General features: G+C 41.5%; 1 protein-coding gene and 1 pseudogene across 1 annotated transcript; one reads left to right on the forward strand and one right to left on the reverse strand.

The window, feature by feature from the left end:
* Nucleotides 1–497: 497 nt before the first annotated feature.
* LOC112740446 (uncharacterized) lies at nucleotides 498–1,641 on the forward strand. The gene is made up of 3 exons (XM_025789150.3): nucleotides 498–623; nucleotides 1,117–1,353; nucleotides 1,541–1,641. The coding sequence occupies exons 1-3, from the start codon at nucleotides 554–556 to the stop codon at nucleotides 1,639–1,641; spliced, it is 408 nt and encodes a 135-aa protein (XP_025644935.2). The 5' UTR covers nucleotides 498–553.
* Nucleotides 1,642–9,154: 7,513 nt separating this feature from the next.
* On the reverse strand, nucleotides 9,155–9,653 carry LOC114925203 (2-hydroxyisoflavanone synthase-like; annotated as a pseudogene).
* Between the last annotated feature and the right edge of the window lie 275 nt (nucleotides 9,654–9,928).

Below are 9,928 nucleotides of genomic sequence, written 5' to 3' on the forward strand. Positions count from 1 at the left end.
GCCGCGTCGTTACTGTCATCGCCGGTTTTCACCACGCCTCGTCACCACCGCCGCGCCGTGCTCCATGCCGTCGCCGCCACTGTTCCGTCACAAGAGAAGGACGCACGAGGGAGGAAACAGAACCGCGAGGGAGCTCAGCCACGGAGAGAGGAGACGCGCGTCAGATCTGTCGCCACGGGTCCGCCCATCGCCACACCACGTCGCCGACTGTGAAGCTGTCTCCGTCGCCGCTGCCGGAGGTCGCCATCGGAGCCGCCGCTCCACTTCTGTCATTCTTCTTTTTACAGTGAGTTGCCCGCGCCTTGAACCGTGTTTCCTTTTTGTAGTTCCACCTTGTCCTAGGTTCCCAGCAGCAATGTCTGCAAATGAGTGAGTGTGTGTGTGTGTGTGTTTTTTTTCTCCTTATTTGTTCATTGGGTCAGACATGATACTAATTGGTTGTCTTTCTTTTGTTTGCCTAATTTAGTAGTTTTCACCATGGATAAGACCATTCTAATGGCCTAGTCAGTTAATACCATTGTTTGCTCTTTTCAGATTAGCATCAACACCAGCCATGTTCAATAGCACACTCACAAAGGATGAAGCATTCTTGTGTCCTGTTGATGGATCCATTATGATAACAGGTACATGATGAGGTTGTAGCTGAATGTCACTATTCTAACTGTAAGACATCATAGTTGTTTGAAAGCTTTAGATTTTGTTTGTAACATGCTCTTCAATGCAAAAGCCCTTTTGAGTTATCTGTAGAGATTGGTATTGCACATGCTTCTTCTTGTGAAACTATAATGAATCTTGGAGAATGTTGAAAGGAGGGTTCAAACAAAATCACTTAGCCATGAAACCTGATATACTATGTCAAGGAACTACTATTTATGCCTTAACCCTTAGCTGTTAGACTGAGTGGTTTTTCTTACTAGCTTGTTATTGTATTGGTGGTCATGAATTGTTTTTACTATTTCCTGTTTGTTAATAATTAACATCCATGGGTTTTGACAGACACTTTTATGTTAGTTTAGTTTGGTTTTGGTAATTGAAAAATAATTTCTCATGGATAAAATGAAATTTTGAATGTTTAACTCACCAATTGTTTATGAAACATCTCTATATGTGAAACAGCGAGTCATCTGCCCTTTAACCGGAATGGATTCAAATTTTTCACAAATGCTGGTGGACTTGGAAAGACTGATATCAAAGACGTATTAGAGCGAGCTGCTGATATATACAATCAATTTACAGCTGAAAGTTTAGCAAATTCTGAGAGAAAGGCTTCATCATCTATTAAGCAAGTTGATTACATGAATGTATATACATCTGACCTAGTAAAGGCAGTTCGCAAAGCAGCGGGAAGCATAGGTATGTCTTGATATTGGTATGATAATAAATAGTTGTTTGGTAAATGAAGTGGTTAATAATGGAGTTCTAATTGGGATACATTATGTGTTATTATTTTTATTGTAGCATTTACAGTTTTTCCTCTGTCGTTTTTTTGAATGTTCTGATTCTATTTGCTAATCTTTTATATTGCATTGTCTACTGACAGAGAAGCCATTGGGTGGTTTCCATATAGTTGTTGATGCAGGCAATGGGCCTAATGCTGAAGTGCAATGTGCATTTGACTCTTTCTCCAAACTTAATATTTGATGTTTCGTTTTGATAATTAATCAGAAAAAAGGTTTTGGAACCACTCGGAGCATTTACTACCGGTAATCAATTTTTGGAGCCTGATGGCGTTTTCAATTTCTGTTGTTTCAATTATGTTTTATCAGAAAGTTGACAATTCTATGGTGCCTGATTATTTTACTCTAGTGCCTTATTATTTTGATTCTATTTTTTGCATTTTTTTGGTGATTTTGATACTTTTTGTTTTCTTAAATTTTTGTGTTTTTAGGTAACTACACCATCATTATTAACATAGAAATATTAATTCAATTTTGTTATTGATTTTGTATTTTTTACAAGGCATTGAATTAGGATAGTTTGTATTGTGGAGTTATAGAGAACCGCTTTGGAATTTAGTTTACATAGAGCCCTTTGAAAGTGATAGTCACTGTGATGCTAGGTTATGGCATAAAGGCTTAGAAATCTAAGTTAAGTATTCAAGTACAACTTCAAGAGGCAATGGAAGACTGTGAGGAGCTAACAAAGAAAATAGATGTGCTCAAAGAAAAACTTAAAAAGCAACAAACACGCCAAAAAGGAAGAATAAGCTCGAGTGAAAGCTCAATTGGAAGCTCAACAAGCTGTTGTGAACTCTCTGATAGCGCGCTTTGACAATGAAACAAACTAGACCTTAAAGGTACTCCTAAAGTTGCTTATGGTTTTAATACATTTTCGTAGATGATTCCCATTTTATATTAGTATATTTTAATTTGTATATGGATCTATTTATCACATTTTACTTGTGTCATGGTTGAAAAATGACAAATGTCCTATTATTTGGTTTGATAAATTTGGTTGGGTATGGCTGAGACATAAGTTGTGAATTGGTTGTGTTTGTTGGAACCGTGGACGGTGGAAATATCCAAGTTTTAGGGGAGGTTTTGCCGAAATTTTTCTAAACATTTTGGATAAAACTTAGTGGAAAAATTATAATTAGTGTTATATCTTGTTTCTAACTTTTTTGTTTCGGTTTTTCTTATTTACAGGAGTGCTGAAATGGTGACCATATGCTACCTTGAGGGCTCAAGAATGTTTTGATGCATAGAGACACTAATCTACGTTAGAACTTTTATGTTTTGGTTGAACTAATCAATGTACTCACTAGCTAATGTTATTTTGTTTCAAGACAATTTTAGCTAAAAGGATCTTGTTTGACTTATGTATGTTTTTGCATATTATATACATGTAAACTTGCTTATTAAAATCGTTAATATATTAGTTAATTTAAAAAATAATTTAGTAAATTATGCATGTAATTTGTAATAAAAAAAAGTTGTGACAAAATAATTAATTTGCTTTCGTAACGAAAGAAAAAAAATGTTACAAAATCATGTTACATTTTGTAACAAAATTTTTTGATAGGAAAAAAATTGACTGTCACGAAAAATACCTTCAAGATCAAAATTTATTACCACTTTTGTAACGGCTTCTGATTTTTTGTATCAGAAAAAATTGTTACAAAATATGGTATTGAATTGTAACAGTTCCATTTTTCGTTACAAAAACTTTTTGTAACGGGACTTATTGCAATGGACCATTTTTTTGTTACAAAAAACTTTTGTTTCAAAATTTTGACGTTTTGTAACAATATTTTTCGTTACAAATGCGCCTTTTTCTTGTTTTATTGTTTCATACATTTATTTGGTGTACTTGACTTTTATTTAATTTGTACATTGTATTTATTTATTTTAAATAAAAATTTTTCATTATTTATAAATTAACCACTAATTGTGTGAAAAGAATTTAAATATAAAATTAAAATTGACTATTTATTTTAAATTCGAAAAAAAAATTGACATTATCGTCGAAATTACCGTAGGAATAATCCGACGGTAACATGGTGCAAACAACATGTTTTGGTGCTAACATTACCGTTGGAAAAATTCACTGGTAACCAATTAGTTTCCTGAGCTGATAATCCGTCGTAAAATCTGAGGTAATTACCATTGGACGAAATAAATCTGATGATAAATATTTACCGGTGAGGTTTATACCGTCTGATTATTTTTTATGGTAAATCCGACAGAAAATTGATTAACATTGGATATATTTAAAAAATCTGACGATAAATTCAACGATACTTAACGTTTTTTTTTAGTGATATTTTAAAAAAAAAAATTAGATAAGATAAGATACGATTCAATTATAAAGATATATAATTTCATATAATTTAAATTATAAAATATTGTTATTCAAGATTCCAAAACCAAATTTGGGTTAGATCATGAATTAAGTGATTTTATTGGATTCAAGAGGAACTTCCGAAACATAAATATATACTTACATATCGCTTTTTGATGTAGTTATACAGAATTATTGAGGTCTAGAAAGCAATTGATAGACCAAATTGATTGATTTATATAAAAGCTATTTGGTCAACTGTTTTAAATCAATCCAATCAGTTTTCTGGAAACCAATGAATTTAATATCGGGTGCAATTAGAGGTTAAATTTAAAATTAAAATAATTTAAAACATTAAATTATAATTAACAATAGTTTGTGCATGTTTTCTAGAACGACCTTGTGCATGGCAAGACGTTACCGGCCAAACAACTACAATAATCTCCAGTACATTGGATATGGTTGTTTGTGAACATCCAATTTGTCCTTGTTGACTTGGTCGCTTCTCTTATGAAAAAGATATATTGTAACACATGGAATCCATGACCCACAAGAACCAAAATATAAAAGCTAACTGTGGGGGCTTGACCAACGGCCCTTTAATTTGACCTCGTCAATTTTTCCTTAAGGTGGTGGCTCTGACCACAAAACCATCACCACATAGTGACACTACAAGTTTTTAACGATATATATTTTCTTATTAACATTGATCTTTGTTATTTTATATTAATTAATAAAGAATATCTTTGTCCACTAAATAATTAATAAGATCTATGAAGCACGGACACTTCGCTGAATTGTCGTGTCCCCGTGTCGGACACATTTCGGACACGACACTCATCGACACTCGTCTGACACGCGTGTTTGCTGTGTCCAATCGTGTCTTACTAAAAAAGAAAAATTTCTTTTCCGGACACGTCTGAACACACTTAAATACTATCACGTGTCAGCGTATCCAATCTTATTCTTAACATATTGTACAAGATGTCTCTAGTACGGGTTGAGAGATGGATCGAGAACTTGCGGGTTGAGGCAGATGCCGGATCACTTGACTGGAGCAATGGGGGGAGGTACCTGCAAAGACACTCCGACGCTCAAGTCAGAATGGATCTAAGAGGTATAAGGTGTGAGGAATGAATGAATACCTGGAGGGACCTGGGTCCTCTATTTATAGGTGATGATGAATATCTTATCTTATCTTATTTGGCTAAGATAAGGGAGACATTTGAATTCGAAAGTTAGTTAGGAGCTCTAGTGGGTCGGTTTCGAGCCTTCTGGAAGGGCGAAGTGGGTCGGACCCGAGTAACCAAGTTCGAAGACCGTTCCGGGTATAGAATCCGTGGGCCGGATCCGTAACAGTTGCCCCCGGAGCGAGAGAGTGAGGGTGCTCAGTCTCATCGCTAGAGGAACCTTTTCCTTGCCATTGTGGTTTGGCAAGGAGATCGTTGTTTGGTTTTTCCGGTCGAGGTCGACGATTTGGGGAGTTCCTGGCCGTTTCATGGTCAGGCGAGGAGCGCGTTGTTTGGGCGTTTCATCACATGTCGGGTTTGATGACCGTAACAGTTGCCCCCGGAGCATGAGAGTATGCTTTCTTGGTCTCAGTGCTAAGTTGTTGGAGAGTCCGATCCTCTGTAGTTTGGGAGACTGTGAGGGGCCTGAAAACGGCGTGACGTCATTCTGCACCAATTGGTAGGATGATGTTGGTCAGTCTGGCTTTCTGCAAGTTGGAAGACCTGTCCTCATGCTTGTTTTGTGTGGCCTTTTTTTTTTGCCGTTATTGTGAACTTATTTTAGACCTCTTAGTGGGCCGATTTCAAGACTTTGTTTATTTAGCTTATTTGGATTTCCGTTTTGTTGGCTTTGCGGGTGATCAATTCATGAGTCACTATTTTTGTTATTTGGATATCCGTTTTGTTATTTGGATATCCATTCTGTTGGCCTCGAGGTGATCATCCCTGGGCCGCCATTTTTTATTTGGATACCCATTTTTTTATTTGGATATCCGTTTTGTTGGCCTAGGGGTGATCGATTCCCGAGTAGCCGTTTACTTATTTGGATATTCGTTATGTTATTTGGATATCCGTTCTGTTGGCCTCAGGGTGATCGATTCCCAGGTCGCCATTTTTTGTTATTTGGATACCCGTTTTGTTATTTGGATATCCGTTTTGTTAGCCTAGGGGTGATCGATCCCTGGGTAGCCGTTTACTTATTTGGATATCCGTTCTGTTATTTGGATATCTGTTCTGTTGGCCTCGGGGTGATCGATCCCCGGGCCGCCATTTTTTGTTATTTGGATACCCGTTTTATTTTTTGGATATCCGTTTTATTGGCCTAGGGGTGATCGATTCCCCGGTAGCCATTTACTTATTTGGATATCCATTCTGTTATTTGGATATCCATTCTGTTGGCCTCGGGGTGATCATCCCTGGGCCGCCATTTTTTATTTGGATACCCGTTTTGTTATTTGGATATCCGTTTTGTTGGCCTAGGGGTGATCGATCCCTGGGTAGCCGTTTACTTATTTGGATATCCGTTCTGTTATTTGGATATCCGTTCTGTTATTTGGATATCCGTTCTGTTGGCCTCAGGGTGATCGATTCCCAAGTCGCCATTTTTTGTTATTTGGATACCCGTTTTGTTATTTGGATATCCGTTTTGTTGGCCTAGGGGTGATCGATCCATGGGTAGCCGTTTTTAGTTCGTGTCGTCGAACGGGGCAATGCTTTTGAAATAATGAATTTTATTTGTGGTTTGGGCCTCGTTAAAACCTTCCGATGTGGGTAGGAAAGAGTGCCTCGATCTTGTTGCTTTGGAAGGATGTTTCTACATATAGTAGCACCGTAAGTTGGTAAAATTTCAGGATCTTGGGAGCTTGGTCCCATCTAGTCTTTCGAGCCTGTAGGCTCCTTTTCTGATTACCGTCTTGATTTGGTAAGGACCCTCCTAGTTAGGCGTGAGCTTCCCTTTTTCGGGAGTGGGTAGACCGATGTTGTTTTGTTGCAAAACGAGATCTCCTGGTCCGAAGTCTCATCGTACCGTGCTGCCATTGTACCTTAGGCTTATTCTCTATTTTAGGGCTAGCTCCCGTAGGTGTGCTATACTCCTGACCTTGTCTGCAAGGCCCTACTTTGCTTCTTTGTCGTTTCCTCCCATGGTTCTGCGTGGACTTTGGTATGCATCGAGGTCGGAAAGGAAGATGCCTGCCGCGTCTCGGGATCTCTTGCGTAGGGCTAGGCTGGTGTTGTTGTATTCTACTGTGGTTTCCCGGTCTCCGTGGATGGTTCCGATAGAGCCATCTTCTGTCGTGAACTTCATTAGAAGGTATTTGGTAAAGATGACGGCGGAGAGGTCGTTGATTGTTTTTCTTCCGAGGATGACGTTATAAGCGGTGGAGTTCTTGAGGACCACGAACTCGGACAGGATTGTCTTCCTCTGGCTTCCCGTCCCTATGGTAAGGGGAAGAATGATGGAGCCATCTGGCTTTGAGGAAGTTGTCTCCGAGTCTGGTTACTCTGTTGAGGTGTGTCTGGAGGTTGTCGTTGCGGAGTCCGAGCTTGTCGAAAGCTCCTCTGAAGAGGATGTTGGAATCTGCTCCCGTGTCCACCAGTATTCTTCTTACTAGCCCAGTTCCAATCTTTGCCGAGATGACGAAGGGGGCGTCTTCTGCCGAGGTGCCATGCTGGCAATCCTCGGGGGAGATGTTATCGCTCTATTGGTGGTGGCGGTTGGGGTTTGGTCTCTAACTGCCAGGATCTTGAGATCCTTCTTCAGTGCTGATTTTGATTTTTCTGGGGTGTCTTTCCCTGTGATGACGTTCACGATAATGGTCGGATCTGTTTCAGGGCTTTCCCTAGAGGCTTGTCTCTGTGTCCTCGGGTTACGTCCTTCTTTTTATGGTGATCTGTCTTTTTTCGCGCGTCTTGGTTACCTGATGATTTTGGCAAACTCGGAGAGTTTGCCGTCTCGTATGGCTTGCTCGAGGGCGTCTTTTAGGTCGAAACAATCTTGTGTCATGTGTCCACATCCTCGGTGGTAGTCGCATTACAGGGTCTTGTTGCCGCTCGTTCTTTCCTTGAGTTGTCGGGCCCTCGGGAGAATACCTCGATCGGCTATTTGGTGGTATATCTCGGTGATCGGGGCCGTCAGAGGTGTGTAGTTAGAGAATTTTCTGATTCTGGGGGGTTGGTTTACGTTTGCTGGTTTGGGATATTCTTTATGGTTTTCTCTTGGTGGGGGGGGTTATGTCGAGGTGCCATGCCGCCGTGTCGTGTGCTGCCATGCTGCCGTTTATTGGCGGCTACGACTTGGCTTACTTCCTCGTCGTTTATGTACTCCTTTGCGACGCTCTGGATCTCGTGTATGGTCCACACCGGTCTGGTAGTGAGATGTTTTCGGAAGTCTTCATTTATGAGCCTGTTAGTTAGGCAAAGGCTTGCGACTAAGTCCGTGAGTCCGTCGACTGTTAAACATTCATCGTTGAAGCGATCGAGGTATTTTCTCGTGGACTCGTCTTGTCTCTGGGTGACTCCCAATAAGCTGATAGGGTGTTTAGCTTTGGTGATTCTGGTGGTGAATTGGGCCATGAACTTCCGTGATATATCGTGGAATCCAATTATGGATCCGTCGGGGAGGGCGTTGAACCATTTAATCGCTGGCCCGGCTAGGGTTACCGGAAAGGCCTTACCTCGAACCGCGTCAGCGGCCCCTTCCAGGTTCATCCTGGCCTTGAAGGCCGTTAGGTGCTCCTGGGGGTCCTTGGTTCCGTCGTACTTCATATCCGTAGGTTTGTCGAAGCCTTTAGGGAGTTTTTCTTTCAGGATTCTTTCAGTGAAGGGAGTGGCTCCCATTATCAAGTGGTCACTTCTTCTGCGTTTGGCCTCTCGATGTCGCCGGTCGTCGTCCGTGTCATATTGATGAGCCGGGTTGCGTGAGACGCTGCGATCATACCTTTTGCCGTGTCGTCGTTCGGGCATCATGTCGTGTCCGTGGTCACGGGAGATGCTACGATTGTATCTCTTGGCATGTCGCCGTTCTGGCGATCCGCCGTGCCTGGTTTCATGGCGAGATCTTGATCTGGAGGTTGCGTGACTTCCGTTTTTGGTGTTGTGCTTTTCTTTGGGTGTAACTCGGCCTTTGAGGCCTTGTACCCTGAGACACAGCTCTTGGATTATCTGGACCACCTTCTCCCCTAGGCCGTCGGGTGGCCGGGCTTCAGTGGGGGGACGATTGTCCTCTCTTGGTTGTTGCTGGGTTGGGGTTGGTTGGCGATGTGCCGCGCTTATTATCCTTCCGTGGGTGGGAGGAGTGTTATCTTGGAGTTCGGGAGTTGGGGTGTTGGGTGGAGGATTGCTCCTCGAGGTTCTCCGTCATGCCGTCATGATTTGGCTGTCCCCCGCATCTGTGTAAGAACCTTGAGAACTTTCTTGATCTCTTGGCTCCTGAGAGGTCTGAGCTTGGCCACGGTGGTAGCGTTTAAGGAGGTCATTCATGATGAGCTTCCTTATGAATTTTCAGTAAGGTCCGAAGGGGGATCATGGCGACAGAGTAGTCATAGGTAAGGCGGCGGATGACAGAGGTTTGGAACCTGGTGTTGAAGGAGGTGACCTCGTGGGTTTGGAGGAAGAGCTTGAAGAGTTCAAAAGAAGAAGCAACCACGGTGAGCATGGAGTCGAAATAGAGGGAGAAGATGGGTCTATGGTGCTTGGAGAGACAGATGAGGGAGTGGTGAATGAGAGGTTCCAAGAGGTGGAGGTGTCCCACTAAAGGGAGGCGAGACTTTGGGCTCGGAGGACTTGGAATTTCACCGTTGGAGTAGGGCAAAGGTGCATAAAGAGTGTTATCACTAAGAAGGTGATTGCAAGTTGAAGAAACATTGTTCCTTTGGGATTTCGCCATTGGAGTAGGGCGAAAATGTGTTATCACTGCAAAGGTGATGCAAGTTAAGGAAACATTATTCCTTTGGGATTTCGCCGTTGGAGTAGGGCGAAGGTGTGTTATCACTGCAAAGGTGATGCAAGTTAAGGAAACATTATTCCTTTGGGATTTCACCGTTGGAGTAGGGTGAATGTGTGTTATCCCTACAAAGGTGATGCAAGTTAAAGAAACATTATTCCTTTGGAATTTCGCCGTTGGAGTAGGGCGAAGGTGT

Source organism: Arachis hypogaea, chromosome 14 (assembly GCF_003086295.3).
Source record: "Arachis hypogaea cultivar Tifrunner chromosome 14, arahy.Tifrunner.gnm2.J5K5, whole genome shotgun sequence".
Taxonomy (NCBI): domain Eukaryota; kingdom Viridiplantae; phylum Streptophyta; class Magnoliopsida; order Fabales; family Fabaceae; genus Arachis; species Arachis hypogaea.